General features: G+C 40.8%; 1 protein-coding gene across 2 annotated transcripts in view; it reads right to left on the bottom strand.

The window, feature by feature from the left end:
* Positions 1–11,770: 11,770 nt before the first annotated feature.
* Positions 11,771–24,423, bottom strand: part of Srpx (sushi repeat containing protein X-linked) — a 94,794-nt gene continuing 82,141 nt past the window's right edge. For both annotated transcript variants that reach the window (XM_026387572.2, XM_026387573.2), the window contains 4 exons: positions 23,850–24,029; positions 20,237–20,370; positions 17,207–17,328; positions 11,771–12,105 (listed from right to left, as the gene is read on the bottom strand). In XM_026387572.2, coding sequence (XP_026243357.1) covers positions 11,922–12,105; positions 17,207–17,328; positions 20,237–20,370; positions 23,850–24,029 — 620 coding nt within the window. In that variant the 3' untranslated portion in view covers positions 11,771–11,921. The remainder of the gene's footprint in view (positions 12,106–17,206; positions 17,329–20,236; positions 20,371–23,849; positions 24,030–24,423) is intronic.

Below are 24,423 nucleotides of genomic sequence, written 5' to 3'. Positions count from 1 at the left end.
TTCCTACAAGAACAGGAAGTTTAGGAGAGTAAATTGGCTACTGATATAGATAGGTGGTAGGGACAAAGCAGAAATGAACATATGTGTAGACTTGGTCTATGACAGAGTTGGAAAATTACCCCTCTTATTTCTTCCAAAGTAGCTTAACATGCTGACTTCTACCTTCTGGGTGGAATATGTATCCTAGACCAAAGCTTTGTGCCACCCTGTCCATATTTTACATGCTTCTAATTCTACCCCCACTTTTTTTGGTACCAGGAATTGAATCCAACGGTGCTTAACCACTGAGCTGCATCCACAGCTCTTTTTTATTTTGATATAGGGTCTCACTATGTTGCTTAGAGCCTTAGGAAGTTGCTGAGGCTGAATGTAAATGGCCTAAACTCATCAATCAAAAGACAAAGACTAGGAGATTGGATTAAAAAAGAAGACCCAACAATATTGTTGTTGTCTCCAAGAGACTTATCTCATAGGCAAAGACATCCACAGACTGAAGGTAAAAGGATGGGAAAGAACATATCATTCACATGGATCTCATAAACAAGCAGTGGTTTCTATTCTCATATTGGATAAAGTGGACTTCAAGCCAAAGTTAATCAGAAGGGACAAAGAAGGTCATTTTATACTGCTTAAGGGAATTAAACATCAACAAGACATAACAACTATAAATATTTATGCCCCAAACAATGCAGTGTCTACACACATCAAACAAACCCTTCTTAATTTTGAGAATTGAATAGACCACAACACAATAATACTGGGTGACTTTAACATACCTATCTCATCACTGAATAGATCCTCCAAAAATAAATCAAACTAAATAAAGATGCTATAGAACAAAAAAATACAATTAATAATTTAGACTTAACAGACATATAGAATATTTCATCCATCAAAGACTGATGGATAAAATGGAATCCATCTTTCTTCTCAGCAGCACGTGGATACTTCTCTAAAATAGATCATATCTTAGGCCATAAACAACTCTTAGCAAACAAAAAAATAGAGATAATACTTTGCATTCTATCAGATCATAATGGAATAAAATTAGAAATCAACAATAAAACAAAAAATAGAAGCTACTCTAACTCATGCTTCAAATTCTAATGTCTTGTTCACTAAATTCACTTTTCTAATAGCTCTAGCATGTTCTACTATGAGTTATTCCTGACTTCTTGGAGATTGATTATATGTCCTTTGAATATTGATTATATGTCACCTATTCCTCCTGTGTTTTATACTTATTCATCTTTGGAGAAAAGCACACTTTCTGAATTGACACACACAGATTGAATGAGCATCCAGCTTCTGTTTTTAAGGCAATAACCATGTCAAACAGCTATTGGGGCTCAGCTATTAAATCTTCCCTTGTTTCAATTTTTGCTCACTTATTTTCCTACAAGTGTTAACTCTGATGTCATTACCCAATAAATCATGGATAATGACAAGGATCAGCATGGTATTCTGTATATAAACAGTTAGTGCTGGGCATGGTGGCATATACATATAATCCCAGTGGCTCGGGAGGTGGAGGCAGGAGGATCGAAAATTTAAAGCCAGTCTCAGCAACTTAGTGAGGCCCTCAGCAACTCAGTGAGACCCTGTCTCTAAATAAAAAATTAAAAATGGTTGGGGATGTGGCTTAGTGGTTAAGCACTCCTGGATTCAAAAAAGGAAAAGAAAAGAAAATTAAGATCCTAACAAAAAATGAGGGAGATGATCTATCTCTTAGATTGGAGGGTAAAGATACTGTTTTCCCTACCATGTGAATGCACCACCATACTTAGACTCAAAGAACAGTTTGCATGTGTCTGACCAAGAAACTCATTGTACACTGAAGAAAATATATACGTGGGCTCATGCTATAGCATGCACTGGTATTATGTGCCTCATCATTCCAGAGTACAATGAAATGGCTCCCTCAAAGTTCAGTTACAGAATCAGCTATCAGATAATACTTAGTGACACTGAGGTGATAATTTGTATGACATAGTCATGTAAATATATGCAGCCAATATAAGGTGCTGTCTCTCTCATAGCCAAGGTAGGGGTGCAGGAACCAGGATGAAGAACTGGGAATGGCCCCTCTTATTCTTACACCTAATAGCCTACTTAAGGAATTTTCCCTGTATGTTTCCATGAACTTGGGTTGGATGAGTCTAAGTATTCTGATGGCCAAGGAAGGGATGTGTACATTGAAGACATGGTTTTATTACACTGGAAACTGAAAATGCCTCTTAACTATATCAGGTTCCTCATGCTACAGAACCTCAGATGGAGAAGGAGGTACCTGTGTTCACGGGGATTATCATCAAAAGGAAATTGGGTCACTCAGGTCCAATGATTGCAGGGAGAACTAGGTCTAGAGGTGAAGGGATTTGCTGAGAGAACTCATACCAGTCCTTTGATCAATAATCCTAACCTGTGGGAAACTGCAACAACCAGTGAAAATAGGGCCACTAAGAGATAATATCTGGCCAGAATGGAAAGTTTCGGTCAATCCCTCAAATAAAGAAATCCATCTAGCCAGGCATGGTGGTGCACACCTGTAATTCCAGCTGCTCAGGAGGCTGAGGCAGGAGGATCACAAATTCAAAGCCAGCCTCAGCAACTTAGTGAGGCCCTAAGCAACTCAACCAGACCCTGTCTCTAAATAAAATATAAAAAGGGCTGGGGATGTGACTTGGTGGCCATAGTGCCCCTAGGTTCAATTCCTAGTACCAAGGGGGGTGGGGGAAGAGAGAGGAGAGAGAGAGAGAGAGAGAGAGAGAGAAATGAGCAAAGGAAGGAAGGAAGGCAGGAAGAGGGAGGGAGAAAGAAAGAAATCCATTTAGCTGAAGTACTGACAGAGAGTAAAGGAGAATTTGAAAGATGATAACTCAGATCTTGTGCTTGGCCACAGAGACTGAAGCACCCGTGTTTTCCGTTAACTCTTCCTTCCAACCTCATTCTTCCCAGCTGTCCTGCATGAAGAGAAAAGGTGGTAGCTAAAGTTTTCGATTTCATGTGGGAGTGTGGCAGAACTTCTGTCACCCTGCAATGATACAGTAGTCACGGGTCAGAACATTTTCTGAAAGCACTACCTAATAAATCAGCCTTTGTGGGCCATATGGTCTTTGTCACAACCACTCATCTCTGCTGTTGGAGCATAAAAACAGCCATAAACAATACATAAAAGAATGTGTGTGGCTGTGTCCCAATGAAAACTTTACTAACAAAACCAGATGGCTCGTCTGTGGGCTGCAGATTGCTAACTTCTGTGATCCCTGAACTGAGGAATGAATGTTTCTTTCTTTTTATTTGGGGGGGGGGCTAGTTACTGAGGATTAAACTCAGGGGCACTTAACCACTGAGCCACACTCCCAGCCCTTAGAGACAGGGTCTCGCTAAGTTACTTAGTGCCTCACCATTGCTGAGGCTAGCTTTGAACTCGTGATCCTCCTGCCTCAGTCTCCCAAGATGCTGGGTTACAGGGGTGCGCCACATGAGTTTTGTTTTTTTTTTTATTCAGACAATATCATCAACAACAAAAGAGTAAATGCTGAAAACTTTCAATAAACTTCTAGTGTTTTGAAATGTACAGTTCATTATTGTTATATAGAGTCAGTGCATGTGCAATAGTGCATGGGAACTTCTTCCTCCTATCTAACTGATAAGTAGATTAAGTTATAAATATTGCTAGGTGTCATGATGCTCACCTGTAATTTCAGCAACCAGGAAGACTGAGGCAGGAGGACTGCAAATTTGAGGCCAGGCTCAGCATTTTAGCAAGACCATGACTCTAAATAAATAAATAAATAGGGCTGGGGAAGTGGCTCGGTGGTAGAGTGCACCTGGGTTCAATCCCCAGTATACACACACACACACACACACACACACACACACGAAGAAAATGGAGGAGGAGGAGGAAATGAAGTAGAGGAGGAGGGAGAGGAGGAGGAGAAAAGAAAGGAAGGAAGAAAGAAAGAAGAAGAATAGAGTGGATGTTGAGGGTAAAGGCAATGAAACATGCTGGATCATTTCAGTTTGACCCGCCATACCTACTCTCTCCAACTTTCCAGACTTCTTACTGCTTTGTTAAGGTTTGGATATGAGATGTCCCCCAAAATTCACATGTGAAACAATGCAAGAAGGTTTGGAGGAGAAATGTTTGGGCTATATCCTTAAACTAATCAGTGAATTGCTCCCTGATGGGATTCACTGAGTGGTCACTGAAGGCAGATGGGGTGTGGCTGGATCAGGTGGGCACTGGGGACATGTCTTTGGGGTCTATATTTGTACCTGGAGAGTGGAGTCTCTCTCTGCTCCTGATCACCATGTGAGCCGCTTCCCTCTGCCACACTCTTCCTCCATGATGTTCTGCCTCACCTTGAGGCCTGAGGAATGGAGTCTTGTCCATGGAGACAAGACTTATCCATGAGACCTCTGAAACTGTGAGCCCTCAAATAAATTTTTCCTCCCCCAAAATTGTTTTAGTCAGGTCTTTTAGTCACAGTAACTAAAAAGTTGACTAAAATTTGTTTTATTCCTTTGCCCTCTGGCTTTCAGTTGGTCTTGACGAATTGTAGCCAATAGTGGGAGATCAGAGGACAGGAGGAGAGGAAGGTCATGTGTGTTATTTCCCATGCTCCCTTCCTGCTGGGCTGAAGTTTGTTAAAGGCTGTTTTCCTCTGCCACAGATCCTGTTGGGTGGTCTTTCCTAATACTATAGCTATGAATTTTTCTTTCTTTTCCTTCTTCTGTCTCTCCCTCTCTTCCTTCTTTCTTCCTTTTCTTCTGTTTTCCCAGGGGGTTGAACCCAGGGGCACTTTACCACTGAACTACATCCCCAGACCTTTTTATTTTAAGACAAGTCCTCACTAAGTTGCTGAGGCTGGCCTCAAACTTACAATCCTCCTACCTCAGCCTCCTGAGTCACTGGGATTGCAGCTGTGTACCACCATGACTGGCTCTAACTATACCTGCAATTCTTTCTGGATTCCAATAATCACTCCCTCCCCTGACCTTCAGGTCTAGGGTAAATGTCCCCCTGATGCTACTAGCTTTGGAGTACTTCAATACCTCTTATTGAGTTCCTTTTACCATGTCCACATCGTTATAAATAGATCTTTCATTAAGCCTTCTTCAATTTCCGTTTGTGTCTGTCATTTGTTTCTCATGAGGATCTTGACTGAGAAAGATGTCATTAATTTTAAAATAGTCTTCTCTTCAGAGATGTTAAAATGTGAACAAAACGTGTACCTTAGGATCATTGCTATATAGTCCTAATGAATGAATGAATCAATGAATGATTAGCATTCACAGTACAGCTCAAAAACCAAACAGGGCTGGGGATATAGCTCAGTTGGTGGAGTGCTTGCCTTGCATGCACAAGACCCTGAATTTAATCTCCAGTACCACAAAACAAACAAAACAACAACAAAAAACTATACATTAGTATGTAGTGGTATGATAGATTGTGTTGTTTAGAATGAACTTCAAAAATCAGAATTTATACTGTTTCTCTCTGAGAACTTAGATGCTCTTTCTCAGGCTTGCTTCTGATAAGTAGCATAAAGGTCTTGCCCAAGACCCTTAGTGTTACACCAGAAGTCAAAACATTAAAATGCTATTTAATTATTGCATTTTAAATGAGGTGAGATAGTTCCATAGCAAATGTTGGTAAACATGGGTACAGTTTTTCTTTTTATGAGGCAGCACAAATTACCGTTCTTTGTGATTCTTCATAAACTGAGTTCCAGTCTTTTTGCAAGAAGAAAATAGCCCACCGCTGTAGGAATATTCCAGATTCTTCAGGGGTGGCAGTTATGTCACATTCACTGTGCCATGAGAGAGCTGGTATATATTATGGGCAAGCCTATTTTAACAGACATGGTCTTCCTTACTGCCCTTATTTTTAAATTTTTTAAAAAATTTTTTATATGAGCTCTCTTATTATTTTTTGCATTACAATGCTTAATAAACCTTTATACCACAATTTATCATATCTCTGTTTGTATGTAAGGTATGTTGACACCAAATTCACATCATCATACATGTATTTTGTATAATGATGAGGGTCTCCTTCCACCATCCATGCAATTCCCCTTCTCCCTCTCTTTCCTTCTCATCCCTCTTCTTTATCTAGAGGTAATCTTCCTCCCATGCTATCCCTCCCTACCCCATTTTTTGTAAAACATTTTTTAGTCTAAGTTGCCTGTCTAGAATTTACCAACACTCCATCAATACCACTCATCAGAATTGTATGGGCTGTCATATAACAGAACACCAGAAAGGGCCTCTACTCAACATAGAACAAGAGCTGCTGCGACTTTGAAAAACTTGAATGCATTTTCTTTCCTAATTTCTAATTCCCTAATTGTCCTGATAGAGACAGAGAGATAAGTATCTTACCTCTGGCCTTCGTCATCAATTTTACATCAGAATGTTTAAAAAAAATGTGTTCTTTCCTTCACTGAGAAAGTTTTGCTATCCAAATGTAACAGCTGAGCCAGACATGGTGGTACATACCTGTAATCCCAGTGACTCAGGAGGCTGAGGCAAGAGGATCACAAGTTTGAGGCCAGCCTCAGCATCTTAGCAAGGCCCTGAGCGACTTTGTGAGACTCTGTCTCAAATAAAAAGGGCTGGGATGTTGCTCAGTGGTTAAGTGCCCCTGGGTTCAATCTCCAGTATCAAAAAACAGAAAAACAAATAAACAAAGAAACCCCACTGAACTAAATAATGTATTTATTGACATTGTTGATTTACATTAATAAATGTTCTAGTGACCAGCAGCCAGAAGGAAGACTATACTCTGAGGAGAATTGCACTTTCCTTCCAGAAAGTTTCCTTGTTTCCACAATCTCTTGGTTGAGAGGTAGTAGCCACATCCTCCTGATTCCCCACTGCCCCTCCTATTGACCATTCTTTCCTAGTCTATGCCAAAGACCCTTTCTGAGATTCCTTCCACCTACCATATCACTGGCTACCCCTTACATTCCCCCTTACAGATACCTATTTATATTCAGTTCTCTCTTCCACTCTGATAAATGCCTTTGAACTTTGACTCTCATTTATCTCTTCTGCCTCAAGTCTTGCCAGTACCTTGGGAAGTCTCATCATCCATGTGGACAACCTCATCAACTCCCTGTCACCATGATGTGTTCTTCTTCTCTTCCAAATACCTCCTATCTTTATATTCATTTTACTCACTCTTCAACCATATTAGGATCACTAGCCCTTCCCCATATTCTTGAAGTATACCAGCCCACTCACTACTATCCTAATTTCCTTTCGGACTGACCCTGGTCCTGTGGGTCATCACATGATCCATTTTCTCAATGCTATAATCAGCTCCCTCAGATTTGTTCTGCTATCACACCTTTACTATAACCATCCACCCTTGGATTAGTCCTTCAATATGCCTTCTTTCTTCCTCAACCTGCGTGACAAAAATGGTCAGTCGTGCTGATTGATTTCATGACTGACCATTTTTGTCACGCAGGTTATAAGATATTTCTCCAAGAGGTATTTGAATATCTATTAACTATAGAATTACAAGGAAGAAAAATCTAAGAAATCTGTGTTTGAAGACCTCATTCTGGAATTAATGACCGTGCACAGAATTGACTCCACCTTTTTTTTTTTAAGGAAAGATTTTCTTCCGATCTGGTGATGGAAGGCTGAAGAAATAGACTTCATAGTGAATTTTCAAGAACTTCCTAAAACACCTGGAACTACCAAGGAAACTGCCAAGAAGCTGTAAAATCAAAAATCGGCCTATCAAATCAGAAAGCCACAATTATATTTGCTTGTTCCAAAGCCATTCCATGTTTGCTACCATAAGAAGCTATGGCCCTTATTAAGAAGTTGCTACCAGGTATGGCGCCCAATGGAAGTTGTCCTTCAAAATGGCCTCCTAAAGTGATGCTTACCTCTTTGTAGCCATGCCCTAGTGTAGTCCCCTCCTACATTGAAAAGGACTGACCTGTATGGCCAGAGGGATACTATAGAAGTAACATTGAGTATATTCTGAAACTGTCATAAAATTTACTGTCACTTCCACTTTGTTCTCTTTTGGATTATTTCCACAAGAACGAGCCAACTTCCATGTTCTGTGAACACTGATGCAATACTCTGTGGAGAAGTCCATGTGGGGAAGAACAGAAGCCTCTCCCAACAACCAGCACCAACTTGCCAGTCATGTGAGTGAGCCATCACGAGAGCAGATTCTTTAGCCTGAGAGAAGTCTTCAGATGAATGTAGTCCCAGCTGGCATTATGATTGCGACTTCATGACAGACTTTAAGACAGAATTGGCCAGCGAAGCTGCTTCCAAATCCCTGACCCCCAGCAATCGTGAGAGATAATCTAGTGTTTGTTGTTGTTTTAAACCACTACGTTTTGGGGTAATCTTATTGCAGGAAAGATAACTAATGCAAGTATCAACATCGCAGACCTTCCTTCAATGTGCTTTGGATGATCATACTGCCTTTCTGCTTCTTCATCACCCACCCCAATGATCTAAGCTCAAACTCAAGAGTTAAGGCTTGTAGAGGTCCCATTTGCAATTCTATAGAAATGACCTAGATCTCTTTACTGCCTGGTTCACTCTTCATTAGCTTTCTGAGAAAGGCCAAGAAGCTCCACTGGACCATTCAACCACAGAAAACAACTATATCTGGATAAAATATCATGCCATATTTTCAAAAGCTACCTGAAAACTTTGGAGAAAACCCAAAAGGCAGGCAGGTACTGGAAGACAGCCATCACTTGAAGCAAATAAACTTGATGAGTCATCAGTGTGGGGGGAGAGTGTTGTCTAAGGGCAGGTTACAATATGTACCACCCTCGGGGTGGGGATGAAAGAAGGCTTAATGAAGCTGGGAAAACTGCATCTTTATTACTTGGAAGAAGCAGAGGAGAGAATAGGGACAAACACAGTAACTGAAAAGTGAGGAGGGACATCTCAGAAAAGAGATAGCAAGACAGGAGGAGTCTCAGATTCTGTACAGAAGCTGTCTAAGTTTGTGACAGGTCACTGAACCATGCTTTTGCAGGCTGGGAATTGGGGCAGATTCCAAGCAGTCCAGCTAAGGTTAAAAGAACTGCACTGAGAGTTCAGCTGAAGTGGAGATGGTTTTCCATTTGAGTTTGACCCATTAAAAAGTGCCTACTCCTTCCAACACACACAGGGGGTGGGGACCAGGAGAGAGAGGGAGAGAGGGGAAGAGAGAAAGAGAGAGACAGACAGGTAGGGGGGAGAGAGACCGACAGACAGACAGGTGGGGGGGAGGAGAGAGAGAGAAAGAGATATGCTGTATCAGTGTGAACAAGCCAAACTGGAGATTTCCCCCCCCCCATAGGGTCCAAAATCTACATAGAAAAGTCCTGAGAGATTTCCAGTGAGAAATCAGCTTTCCAAAGACAACCTACTAATAAGATATAAAAATAACCTAATAATAAGATATAAAAATGCCTCCCAAGTTTTGTTATAGGGTGTCGTGTGTGTGTGTGTGTGTGTGTGTACCAGGGATTGAACTCAGGGGCACTTGACCACTGAGCCACATCCCCAGCCCTTTTTATATTTTATTTAGAGACAGGGTCTCACTGAGTTGCTTAGGGCCTCACTGAGTTGCTGAGGCTAGCTTTGAACTCGCGATCCTCCTGTCTCAGCCTCCCAAGCCACTGGAATTACAAGCGTGTATCACTGCACCTAGCTTAGGGTATCTTTTTTTTAAAAAAATACCACAGCATATTCATTCATTTATATTCAAGTAATCTGTGTATCTTGTTAGGTAAAGTGACTGTAATATTTTAAGTTTATCAGGAAGACCGGTTTGAAGGAGTCAGAGCAGTTCCTTAAATGTCAGCTTATCTTCAAGGCTTGGAACTCTCAGGCTATTGCGCAAAGGGCTCTAGCTGGCTTGTCAAGCTAGTCACCATTTGACATTCCTCTTCTGGCTATGCCATTGACCTTTATCTGATACATCTGAAGGAGACAGAAGTCAGAATGGTTTCTAGTATGCTTGGTGAACAAAATCATATTTGTAAATGGAGCATTAATCTATTTGCAGTTGAGAAATCACTGCCTGATCTTCAAAAGAATAATATCAAAATAGTGTCAAATCTACTTTTCATTTATTCATTCATTTATATATTTTGGCACTGGGGATTGAACTCAGGGCCACTCAACTTCGCTGTTGCTGAGGCTGGCTTTGAACTCAAGATCCTCCTCCTTCAGCCTCCTGAGCAACTGGGATTATAGGTGTGCACCACCATGCCTGGCAGAGCTTCCAGATTTAAATCTTAGATATTGGAATTTGGCCTTTCCACCACTTGTTTTTTATTTGGTTTGTTTAGGAATAGATTATGGGACAAACTGATATTCTGAAAATGGAGGAAAAGGTTTGTCTGGGAAAGTTGAAAAGTCCAGCTCCTGGTTAAAAACCAATGTGTGATTTTTCAGGCCCCATCACTAGCAATTGCAGAGGCAGGCCTCACAGAAAAAGTTGCCCTCCCACAGAGAAGCACAGCCAGTGAATTGAACTATCTGTGTGGAGTTACGGTCAAGGATTTAAGGCTCCTTGGCCAATCATGCTCTTTCATCCACATTCTCCATGGATGATTGGTTCTAGAACCCCTGAGGATATCAAAATCTGGCTACTCAAGTTCCTTATTATAAAATGGTATAGTATTTGCCTATAAACCTATACACATCTTCTCATATATGTTAAAACATCTGTGGATATCTTATTGTACCTAATATAAGGTAAGGGCTATGTAAATAGTTGTTTTCTGCATTGTTTGGGGAACAACAAGAAAAAGAAGTCTGTGTATGTTCAGTACTGCTGCCATCTTTTTGTTCTGAATATTTTCAATCCCAGGTTGGTTGAATCTACAGGTACAGAACCCATAGATAAGGAGGGGTGACTGTATTTGCATTCTGGGATCTGGTGTCTTCATTTCTAGTCTTATCTATTTGAGGCCTTGGGCAGAAGTTTTCTTCAGGTGCCTCTGCTGAGATCTTTTTGTGTGGTTGGGAGAGGGAAGGGAAACTTGGAAGACATTTTTCCCCACTCGGAATACTCAGGATTCAATACTTTTCCATGCCTAAGCTATCTGCCCAAATCCAGAGTCTATGAGACCACCAGAACCTTTTGTTTGTGGAGTGAGATGACTCCAAATCTGCATTTTCCACCTGACTCTTGACACACCAGTGCACTATTTCATGGGAAAAAAATGGAACAGGGAGAGTTGGTGCTTTCTCTAGTTTTAAGACTCTTATGTTCCCATCATCCTATATATAGGACACCTATAAAGACCTTTCCAATTGTTCCATTTAAGTATTTATAGGTGAACCTATATATAGAACAATGGAACATAATTAAAGGCTTAACTTTCATTTTTGGCTTATTGCTTTAATTGCCTACTATGCCACCTGAGAGCTCAGGTGAGCTCCTGGGAAGACTGCATTTTTCGATTCCCAAAATACCACAAAGAATTACAGCACTAAAACCATTGGCCTTACTGAGCAAGTATAGCTGGTGCTTGATAAACAAAATGAATTTTAATAAATTTGCTCCAAAATATTTTATTAATAAAAGTTTCATATAGACAAAATAGAAGACAGTGATGTGTCACACTGAATAACACACTGAAATCGTGTTTATGGTTGTGGTTTCTAATTTCTCTACAAAATTAACCAGCCATGATGGAATAAAAGAGAGTAAATATATATGTTCATATAGTTTTTTGAACTATTTTGAAGTAAAAAAAAAAAAGCATTGTGCCAATTTTTAAGGGAAAGAAAGTTCATAATAAAATAGACTTTAAAAATTACAAATAAAAATCTGTACATCAAGGATATTTTTAAGGCCTTCTCATGTGCACGGCACTGTGTAGAAAGAGAAGAGGGACCAGAAAGAAAGGAACATCACATCAGGTGTTACAGGTCTGGCCCATTTCCGCTTGCAGGACCATCTCCTCTTTTCTCAAGGGGAAAGTGTCAATCAGGTTGAAGAGGGCCACAGGTGTCACCAGGGAAACATAGCGTTCCTTGTCCATGCCATGCTTATCCACTAGCACCATACTGAAGGAGTAGAGTGGGATTCGTAGCAACAGCCTGGGGCAGACAAAGAAAAGAGAAACTGGATTAAACCTCAACTTCCAATGGTTTATAGTGGGCCAACCAGAACCATAGACACTGTATACTGAGAAAGGCTTGATTCCATGAAGGACCTGAATCATCCTTTAGACCTTTGCTACTCAAAGTGTGGTCCTTGGACCAGCAGCATCACATGAGAATTTGTTTGAAAAGAAGACTCACATCTCACTCAAAACCTACCAAATTAGAATCTGCATTATTAATGAGATCCCCAGATGATAGATATGGCCATGAAAGGTTAAGCAGCTCTGCTTTGGAGTATGGTCAGGAGGACTTCAGACCTGCAATGGGGCTATGCACCAATAGTTGCTACGAGGCATGTTTGACAAGGCTAAGAGACTTTTGGGACACTGGAGTTTGAAGACTAGTTTTGCATGACCCTATACATGCTAGAATTACATGGGTGGTTATTAGTGGGGGTGATTTTTATCCCTCTGGGGGCATTTAGCCATGTCTAAACACATTTTTGGTCATCACAATGGGGAGTGAAGATGCTACTGTCTAGTGGGTAGATGTCAAGGATGCTGCTAAACATCGTACAATGCACAACACCGCTTCCCTGCCAAATAAATCCATCCTCCAACTGTCCAAAGGGCCAAGGCTGAGAAACCCTGGACGAGGTAAACCTAATTGAAATAACTTTCCAAATATAATTGTGTCCTGTTCAGTGGCCAACTCAGAACTGCATCAATGGAAGGGAATGATGTTGGTGTACACCCTACATATTCTGACTTTTTAAATTATAATTTATACCCCAAGTAATTCCAAACAGGGATTTGACATGATTTCACATGTCTGATGTTTTTTCCACTCTACTACATTAGAATTTCATCCTTGTTGATGTTTTATATCAATACCAACATGTTTAGATATGAAAAGCCAGAGAAATCAAACAAACAGATAAATTAAGTCCAATAAAATAATGACCCCACTCTGTCTCCTCTGTTTTTTGTCTTTTTCAGTTGAGATATCTTGAGATTGTGTGAGACACAAAGTAAACTGCCATCTGGATTTAAGGTGAAGCATTTTTTTTTTTCTCATACAAATGGATCTAAGGTTTTAAAAAACCCATTACATAAAATACAAACTGACTGCACTTTTTTTGTGTGGAGTTTCAGGGAAGAAAAGGATAACTTATATTTTATTGCAGTGTGAAGCTAAATTGCTAATTCACTTTTAGGGACTAGAAATGAAAGAAAGATAAAATTACTCAGTCCTATGGCACTAAGAGAAGAGCTTGGGAGCAGATGTCTTAGCCAAGTGCATTATTGAGTCTGAACACCTCAATGTAGGTGTAGGTAAGGTGGGAATGGAGAACTAAATTGCTCTATATCTTTAAAAGGAGTGTACCAAATTTCTGGGGAGAAATCCTAACACAGGGGGGTTTCAGGAAAATGGAGGGGCAGGAATGTTAGGAGGGAGAAAAGGGCCAAACGATGTGAAGCCTGTGGAAAGGTGACCCATGAAACATTGAAGCATTTGGTTTTACAGTGCTTAAGAGGCTAGGATGGAACCACTAGCACTGAGGCCATGAAAGCTCAGAAATGACTCAACACCTCAGAAGGATGAGGGGTGGGGCCAGCAGTATGTCTGAGTTACACAAATGCCTGTCATCTGATTGGAAGGAGTTTTTTTTTTTTTTTCCTGGAGAATCTTCCAGGCAAACCTGTGGACTCAAAGAATAATGTGAGGATTAAAATTGTGGCTTTCTTTGCCCCTGTCATCTTTGGGACTGGTGGAAAAAATCACCCTAAGGAGCATTCATTAGCTCAGACATCCAGATCTAAAAGAAATGAGGGCCAGATCTATGTTGGAAATTTTTCCATTGTGGCAAAATGGGTGCTGGTGCCCTAAACCATGGCAGGAAACTATAGTAATGGCACCAAATCCATAATGCAAGAGAAGAGAGGTTCCCAGACCAAATATAAAATCTCTCCAGGTGTGAAGCCCCAGGTAATTTCCTCTCTTGGAGGCAGTTGGCTCCATAGACTTTGGAACTTTACTTCCACTTCATTATTAAGCAAACCCTTTATGCTCTTCTATAAAAAAAAAGAAAAAGAAAGAAGGAACAGAAAGAAGGTAGGTGGCAACCCTGTAATACAGGCACCCAGCTTCCCCTTTCTACTGATTCCCTTCAGCAGTTTCATCATGGTCTCAGCTATTTGAAAATAGCTTTCGAACCAGACAAGAGCATTTTTGGATTATCTAGGCAATCTGCTTCACCTTCTCTTTTCTCCTGTGTTCCATGTTCTACCTAAATCATTCCCTTCGTCCCACACTAGATCCTGGGCTGGAATTCAAAGGGAAAAAGAAGACAACATTTACCTGTTTGTCCCTCACTTATATGTCAGATAAGTGGCCTGACATGGGATCCCTTAGCTGATGGGCTTAAGCGATTGTTTTGGAGTGACTTTTCCTGGACCATGTTCTAGCTATACAATAAAGACTGATCCTCTTCTTTAAAAGTACTCGGAAAAATTTCTGCTTCAAAACTTCGACACCCTTGATAAAACACTAGGTCAGTTGTTCTCATAGTGTGATCCCCCTGGGAACTTGCTAGAAATACAGATTTTCAGACCCCATCCTAAAACTCCTCAAACTGAAAACTATGGAGGTAGAACCCAGAAATGTGTTTCAACAAGCTTCCCCCAGGGAATTCTGATGCAGGCTAGAATTTGAGAACCACTGCAAAATTCATTTAAGCAACTTTACTGGTTATTCAAATCATTCTCAGCCTACAGAGGTCTATAGTTACCCAAACATATACAACCTGAATGATAGAGGTTTTGTTTCTTAAGTCAGATTTTGCTGTTCCTCAAGCTAGATGAGTTTACAATCACATCAAGATTTTATGAAGACATATATATGTTTAAATATATATACATGTATATATAAGTGATCATGTATATATATACATACATCTGATACATATAATCACACACACACACATATATATATATATATAATATAATATATATAATATATGATATAGATGTATACATATCTGCTATCCAAAGCAGACCAGTTAGCAAATTTTGCAACAGGTTTTTTTTTTTTTTTTTAATCATCAACATGGTTTGAGCAGGTAATTCTAAATAAGCAACAGCTTCATTCTCCTACTTTGAGAATGCTCATTATAGATTTTTAGATACCAACACATTCATCTATCTTGACTTTTACAGACTTCAACTCAAGGTATTAATATTACAAATACACTTTTCAAGACTACTATCACCCCTGGAGATAAGTAAGCTATTTCCATGAAATTTGGTATCATCTACTCCACTTACTTAACACCAATGTGGGGCCAGGCACTGTGTTAGGTACTGAGTAGCAAATATTTGGGGAAAAATATAGCACTGACCTCAAGTGTTACATTCTGGGTGGTACTTGATGCAAATGCAGTAGCATAGAAAAAATACAAATGTTTAGGAGTCTACCCAGCTTTCTTTTGTCATCAGCCAACTGTCTAAGAGAACTCACAACTCTTCTTATTTTTTCCCTAGTACGCTGAATTTTTGTCCTTGGTAGGAAGGGGGCAAACTCTTTTTGGCTGGAGAGAAGTATAACTCAAACACAGAAGGAGTCAAATGCAGCTGTACAATAGGAAAATTAGAGAAAGAAGCTACTATTTCTACCTATAACATTATTTATTAAGATTATGTTTCTATTGTATGGCCTCTCAAAGCATTTCTATGAACCTCTCTGAATACCTGTGATAGGGTTCACTAAATACCATTTCATTTTCTTCCTGAGAATACAGAAAAACTGCATTTTCCAGCCTCCTTTGAAATTCAATTGCAATCATGTGACCAGTCCTGGCCAATAGAATAGAAGAAGGATCAATGTATGATACTTCCTAGGTGAACCATATAAGAGTGGATGTCTGCTATGGATTGGATGTTGAACGTCTTCCAAAGGCCTTTGAATTAAAGGCTTGGTTTCTGGGATGGCACTACTGGCAGGTGGCAGACCCTTTTAGAGGTGGGGCCTAGTGTGAGGTCCTTAGGTTATTTGGGGGTATACACTATAAAGAAACTGGTCTCCCAGTCTCTCTCTGCTTCTTGATATAGCAGTTTGCTCTGCCATGTCTTCCCTCTTTGATGTATCACCCTCACCAGTGACCCAAAGCAATGGGGTTGCCTGATCTTGGATCGCAAACTTCAGAAACATGAGCTAAATGAATCTTTTCTCTTTATAAGTTAATTACCTCTGGCATTTTCTAACAGTAACAAAATGCTGACTACTATAGTATAGTTTAATTTTACTCTCCTTCTTCCCCTTTTGCAAAAACCTGGGAGCATATGTTCTGGATGTTGATGTACAGGATGATATAGCCACCTGGGACCCTGAAAGCTAGGGAGCCACCTGGGACCCTGAGAAGAGAGATCTGCACTTTGCCCTGCAGTGTGTGACAAAAAAAAGCTAGGCAAGAAAGAAGGACTTTAAAGGAGTATTACTGTAGTTTAATTATCTATTTCACAGTGGTCAGGAGATTCAAGTAAAAATTTGGGTTATTCTGAAATTGCCTTGAGGCTGTTGAATCCTGTTCTTTAATCCGTTATTACTCAGAGTCTGAACACCATAGCTCTAGCTTTATAAGTTTGACCAAAATAAAATATAATTGTTAAAAAAAAGTATGGACAAGTACTCTGGAAGCATGGAGAAAAAAAGAGGTCAAGGTTGGAAATACTAATTGGATGCCTGCTCACTAATAAAGCAAGGATTGCTTAGGTCCTTTTATTCAGATTCTCTTCCCCTGCCAACCCAACACACACGTGTACACACACACACACACACACACACACACACTCACACACACAGCAAAAACACTTGGATGTAGGGGGAAAGAAAAGAACACTGGTAATTACCCACTGCATAATTTACTTGGACAAGTAGCAACATGCCAATTAGCACAGTCATAATACTCCTCGAATAAAAAGCAATTAACCGTTGAAGTTTGCCTAAACTCAATACTGAATAGAAAGAAATCAGGGAACCTAATCAGATACAAGTGCATTCACAGGGAATCAAATTGAAAGACCAAATTTTCCCCTACCTGAGCTGCAGAGCCAGGCGGGGAGGCATAATCTTGGTTCCTATTCTGCCGATCAGGGTTGGGAACACGCCCACCAGCTCCACCACGGTGATGTGTCGAAGATCCAGGCCACACTGTGCTTGCTGGGGAAGGGGGAACCAATGGGGTGGGGGGGTGAGTATGGCTAAGGAAAGAGACCTCCATGTCAGAACTGCAGACTGACAGAAACAGCAATGGTCTGTTTGGGGAAATTTATCTGTCCACTCCAAACTATCCTGAAAATGGTGAGAAACTGGAGTAAACGGATGGCTATAAAATCTAAATACCTTCCTAGTGGCATCATTAAGAAATGGCTTGGCAATGGGATTTTGAAAATCTAAGCAAAATGGCACTCTATGGTATTTCCAGACAGGGTGAGACCTTACATGAGTCAGATTTCCTAAAAAGTGTCCAAGACCACCCCAGAGGATTCTAACTTTGCAGGGAGAGAAGAATATTTCCAGAGTTCCTTTCTTAGTCCTTGTTTCCACCCCTCACATCCCCCTGTTCTATGCCCCCCAAACCCAAACCCAGGAGGAAACAAGGACGAAAGGTTCTAGATCTCTGATCTAGCCCTTAACAAGGGCCTTGAGAATGTGGCTCAGACCTCCATGTACCAGGAGGTCTCACCAGGAACAGCAGTGGCAATAAGGAACAAAAATTAACATAAGTCTAATCTGCCTAATGGAAAAGAATATTTCAAGTCTTGAATTATTAGAATGCCTAATGATTTTTGCCAAAATTCCACTAAAACATTATATGGAGTGACAGAATTGGTAGAGAAGTTAGCAAAAATAGAAATAGACTTCTTTATTATTCTAACTGAAATGCCTAAGTCAATCAAACCTTTTTCAAAGGCTCTGGTTAAAATGCAAATGTTAAGTATGTTGGTGGGAAGAGGGATCACATACAAAAACATCTTGATCCAAAATATGGTCTGCAACAAGTTGATTAGTAATTTAGTGAGTATCTGAAGGAACAGAGGTAGGTGAAGGCAGATGACAGCAAATGTTTTCTGCAAAGAGCCGGATAGTAAATATCTTGGGCTTCCAGAGGTTGTATGGCCTCTAGCCTAAGTGTTCAACTCTGCCATTAGAGTGCAAAGGCAGCCAGAAACAAAACACAAATGAATGAATGTGGCTGCGTCAAATAAAATTTAATTACAAAACCTAGCAAGGGCCCAAATCTGGTCCAGCATGCCATTAGTTTGCTCATATAGAGGAAAAGCAAGTTGTTTGGCTTCTTCATCTTTCTATGGATTAAGAAGAGGCCAGGGAATGTCTGGCCATGGAATATAGGCTGCATGCCAATTTCTCACAAAAAAGAGGTGTAAGCTTGCATTTTCTGAAGATCAAGTCCCTGAGACAAGGGGATACAATGGGAGATAAGGTGGCAGGGACTGGGGGGTACAGATGTATGAATTTGGCTCTTATCAAGGAAGCTTAAAATTTTTTTCATACAGCTCTTTAGAGGCAGTTGGTCAAGTATATGGGAATAGTGAAGAAGATTTATTATTCATTGTATTAGTGCGCCATGAGTGGTAAATTGTAGCTTTTGATTAAACCAAGATTATTCTAAACACTTAGTCCTAATCACAGTAATGAATGAATAAAATATTCTCAAAAAATATGTGAAGCACCACTGTGTCCATGACATAGCACATATACTGTCTCTTTAGTGTTCAGTCAGATTGGTCATTCATTTTTTTTAGGTGTAGATGTTCACAATACCTTTATTTTATTTGTTTATTTTTATGTGGTGCTGAGGATCAAAACAGTGCCTCACACATGCTAGGCAAGGGCTCTGCCACTGAGCTACAATCCCAGCTCCAGGTTGGTCATTCTTATTGTAAATCAACTTCAGGACAAAAATCAAGCAACTTGGCTGGGCAAGGTATCGCAGGCCTGTAATCCCAGCCACTGTGAGACTGAGGCAGGAGGATCGTGTGTTCAAAGTCAGCCTCAGCAACTCAGCGAGATCCTGTTTCAAAAATAAAAAAATTAAAGGTGGGGGCTGGGGTTGTGACTCAGATGTAGAGCGCTCGCCTAGCATGCCTGAGGCACTGGGATCGATCCATAGCACCACATAAAATAAAATAAAGCTATAAAAAAAGGGGGGGCTGTGGCTCATGGTTAAGCACCCCTGGGTTCAATCTCTGGTACAAAACAGAAACAACAACAAAAAACAAAACAAGGAATTTCTAGTATGATCCTTAAAGTTTCTAGCCCCCCACCCCCCCAACCCCCCCACCAGGGCCCAAGATGCTGGTTACCTCATTTATTAGCCACCTTATCTCCCACTGTATCCCCTTGTCTCAGGGACTTGATCTTCAGAAAATGCAAGCTTACACCTCTCTTTTACATAGCCAAGAAGGGAGGAGTTCCTAGAGAAGTGCTCCTCAAAGTTTAAAGTACTTAGAAATCACCAGGGTATACTGTTAAAACACCTGTTTTGACCCTGCTTCTACTAAAGCACGTCTGGGGTGGGGCCTGAGAATTTACATTTCTAATAAGTTCCAGAGGATGCTAATACTGCTGGTCCACTGATCACATTTTGCGAACTACTATTCTGAGACACTCTCTGAGGAGCTCCAAGAGTGTCATTGAAATTCTCTGGGGAGGGAGCCTAAGGGCTCCTGGACTCCCATCATCTCCTGGGCCAGCCTTTTGAGCAGACAAAATGATGGATTGATTGCTTTCAGCTCAAGCAGATCCTGTTCAGGCTCAGCAAAGACAATTGTTCCAGGGCCTGGACAGTACGTCAATTAGGCTTATTAGTGAAGACAGACAAACCTCATTAGTTAGAAAACGATTGGGTTAGCTCTGGGGAGTCAATGTTAATCAGGTTATGCTTCAGCACCAGAAATGAGTGGGTAACTTTAAAGTGCTGGTTCCTGAAACTGACCCTAAATGGATTAGGCAGTGAATCTGGCCTTTGCTTTTAGTGAACTGCCTAGGCCCTTCCTGTTAGAGGTCTCCCCTTCCCCAGTTTGACCCTGCCTCAAAGTCTCACCTGTAACATTCCCAGTTGTAGCCTGTAGAGGAGGTTTCGGGCTGTGGGTGTGGACACAATAAGGAGTCTCCTTTTCTCATAAAACTGATCCAGAAGTGCAGCTGCTGTTCTGACACCCACGTTGACATTCATGGCTGTAAATAGAAAATAGCCACGTAAGCCCGTAATCCTGTGTGCTCTATGCTTGACATGGCCTGTAATGATACAGAACCATATATATAAGAAGCAGACCCTGAGATAAGGATTTGAGTATAAGTAGTTTATTTGGGAGATGGTGCAAAAAAGCACTGGTAGAGGAGTGGGAAAGTGTATTAGTTTCCTCCTGCTGCTATAACAAATCGCCTTAAACTTAGTGGCCTAATAAAACACAAATCTATTCTATTTGTTCCTTGAAATCAGAAATTCAAAATGAGTTTCACTGGGCTAAAATAAAGGTATCAGCAGGCTTTGATGTATGGGGGCAGGAATCTGTTTCCTTGTCCTTTTCAGGATCTAGAGGCCACCTTCACTCCTTGGCTATTGGGTTCTTCCTCCATCTCCAAAGAGCAGTGTAGCTTCTTCAAATCTGTCTTCTCTCTGCCCTCTCCTTCCACCATCTCTTTGTAACAGTTACAGTTTGGATGAGTGGCCCCTAAAAGCTCCTGTGCTAACACAGGAGATGAAATGATCAGATTATGAGAACTGTAACCTAATTGGTGATTTAAGCCATTTGATAAATTGATAATTTGAATGGATTACTGGGGAGTAACTATAAACTGGTGGGGTGTGGCTGGAGAAGATGGGTCACTGGGGACATGTCTTAAGGATGATATATTTTGTCCCTGGTTCCTCCTGCTTTCTCTCTGCTTCCTGGCTTTCTGCACCATGCCCTTCTGCCATGATGCTCCAGCTCACTTCAGGCCTTGAGTGATGGAGTTGGCTGATCATGGACTGAATCTCTGAAATCGTGAACTCAAAATAAAGTTTCCTCCTTGGTTGTTCTGGTCAGGTATTTTAGTCACAAAAAGGAAAAAATTAACACAGTGACTATTTTAGCAGTTCTGAATGCCTTATATAAGGACCCCTGTGGTAACAGTGGGGCCCATTGGATAACCCAGGGTACTCTCCCCATCTCAAAATCCTTAACTTAATCACACCTGCAATGTTGCAATGTCCCTTCTCCATGTAAGGTAATATATTCACAGGTTTAGGAGATTGGGATGTGGGCATCTTTGGGGACCATTATTCTGCCTGCCTTGGAAAATGAGTCAGGGAAGGAAAGAAAGCCATACAGAGTGGGTTATCAAGCCACTTACTGCTGTGGACTCTGGAGCTAAATTCTACTAGGTAACTCTGGGAGACAGTACACCACATACTTCAGAGTTATCCTACTGGAGGAATGAAATAACTGGATAATTTATATACCAACTGCTCTATCATTGGTTGATGGCCACTTTCTGGGGAGACTAATTCTTTGCCACTTGCAGCTAGTCTTGTGCATGGACACATAACACCCTCATAGCCAGGAAAAACCCTCAGAGAGATCTGGGTATTTGCAGTAGGCAGCCTTCTGATTATAGATAGGAATGTCAAAGGCACATGGGCCAAGCACCACAGTATCTGCAGGGGGAAGCAGAAGGGTGAGAAAAGTAGGCAACGGACGGGCTGGCTTTAGAGTGGCTCAGAACCTCAGAAATCTGCCTCTTTGGTGCAGAAGGGACAGAGGAATGTAGGGCACAGAGAGCCACAGATCAAGCAACACGGAGGACATGGGATGAGGAAGATTAACAACAGGTCTGCCAATTTAACAAATAAATGACAACAAATCGCAGATGATTGGCTGCTCAAGATCAATGAAGGATGCTCAATACATAGGTCAGCAAACAGGTCTGGCCCTAGAAAAGAAATAATATGAAAAAAACAAGGAAATTCCATATATGGTTTACAATCTTGGTGCTTGTGTTTCAAGCTGGAGATTTGCATTAAGGTACTTGTTCATTTGCATATTCATTCATTCATGCAGCATACAGTGAGTGCCTGTTATGTGCCAACCTCTATGCCAGGCGCTGGGATATCATACTGAGTAATGCAGAGTTCTTGCCCCTCTCCATACCTCAAAGGCTGAGTCTAGGACAGCCCTGGCCAATAGAAATATAATGGAAGGTATTGCATAATCTTAAATTTTCTAGTAGCCTCCTTGAAAAAGTACAAAGAAATAAATGAAAATAATTTTAATGAATTGATTTAACCCAATATATCCCAAATATTTCATCTCAACATGTTATCAACATAAAAGGTAGAGATTCTTTATATTTGATTTGTACTAAGATTTTTTATTTTAAAATATCTGCTTTATCTTTTATCTTTATTAGTTATCTATTAGTTTTAATCAATTATACATGACAGTAGAAAGCTCTTCGTTTCTGTACTAAGATTTTGAAATCGGTTTAGGTCAAGTAAAGACCTTGTTCAGCATGATGTGTCCCACAAGCTCATAGCTAGTTACCAGTTTATTGCCTAGTGGTTTGTATCTCTTTCCAACCAGTTTCTGAGAATATTTGTAGCACCACCTCTAGGTTGAAAAACAGGTGCTACTGGTGTTCCTGTGATTGTTTTTCAATGAATAAATAATCATCAAGTTCCATTAAAAAAGATTTTGAAATCAGTATATATTTTACACTTATAGCATCTCTCAATTCAGGCTAGTCTCATTTCATGTGCTCCATAGCCATGTGTAGCTAGTGGCTACCATATTGGATGATGCAAGCCTAGGAGATCATTGACACCGTACTAGACCTTAGTGCAGCAGGATGGGCATGAAGTCCTTAGCTGGGGAGTTTTGGGACAGATATGTTTTTTTCTACTGCCCTGCATGAGATTAAATATCCTCAAACATTTAGGTGATGGTATTTATGTCATTCTTTGTCACCTGCCTCTGGATGGTTGGGATTACAGGGAAAGGATAAAGACGAAAAGATACCAGGAAATGAGAGGAAAAAAAGAGAAGTCTATAAATACAAGATAGGTCCAGAATTTTTCAGGTAGTCCAGATTTTGCATTATTGTTGCTACCCAGCCAGTAAGAATAGCAGGCATGTATTGAGGACTTACCCTGTGCCAGGTACTACCCTATTCCACTTTTTGATGAATGACCTCATTTAATCCTTACAATAACTCAAGAAGTAGGTGAGGTGTTATTTTTATCATTTTATGAGGGAAGATTCCCAATGCTCAAGTTCTGCAAGTTCAAGCCACTACTGCAAAGGAGGTACTGCAATGCTTATGTGTGACAGCACAGTGACTTTATAAGCAGGATCCTACATTTATAGAAGAAAGGAACTAGTGTAACTAGAACAGACTTTGCTGATTAATATCATCACCAAAGACTGGCCCTGGGTTTCCACCTCGGCTTCTTTCTTAAAAGTCATAAAACAGACACTAGAGGCAAAAGGAGGAGGGCAGGTAAGGTGAGTAGGAGCAGGGACTTAGGGACTATGTTCACTCACTCAGATGATAAGGGACAGTGATGCACTTTACAAAATATATGAAATGAAACCTTCCTTCTCTGTACTGGAATCTAGAACCAAGGTCTCTTCAGGTTCTGCTGCCGAGCAAAGAGAGGGCTATATATATACCTGTACAGGTGGGCTCCGTGCCAGACCAAGCCAGGTTGGATTGACATACTCGGGCAGGGCTACCCTGGAGCTCGTAGCCACCGATGCAGGAGAACTCACACGTGGCTCCATAATTGTCACCATCACTGGAGCACTTCATGTAACCATTCTCTGGGGCATTGAGTTTGCCGCAGCGTCTGACTGTAAGGACACAGAACCAGAGGGGTGTCAGTGCTGAGATCCTTTCCACATAATAACCGGGGACAGTGAGGACTCAGAGGCCCCAGATTTGCAAAGAGGCTTCTGTAGTTTGTGGCATGGGTGAGGGGACAAGGATGACTATTTGATCAGTGGCCTTGGAATGGTGACCATCCATACCCTTGATACCACTGAGATCAACTGTTTCAGCCCCTAGTGTTACAAGAGGTTGAGCCCAGAAGAGTAAAGGGTAAAGATGGTTAGTTATTAGCTGCCCAAACCATGAGGCACAAAATAATCCTTAAAAACATTTTTTTTTCAGGTTGATAAAAGGTCTAAAACACCAAGAACATGGTTTCCCAGTGGCCCAAACTAGGGGCTCCTAACCACTCTGGTT

The sequence above is a fragment of the Urocitellus parryii genome, chromosome X (genome assembly GCF_045843805.1).
Source record: "Urocitellus parryii isolate mUroPar1 chromosome X, mUroPar1.hap1, whole genome shotgun sequence".
In the NCBI taxonomy this organism is placed as follows: domain Eukaryota; kingdom Metazoa; phylum Chordata; class Mammalia; order Rodentia; family Sciuridae; genus Urocitellus; species Urocitellus parryii.
The sequence above is the reverse complement of the archived record's forward strand: the minus strand, read 5'-3'. Positions and strand labels throughout refer to the sequence as shown.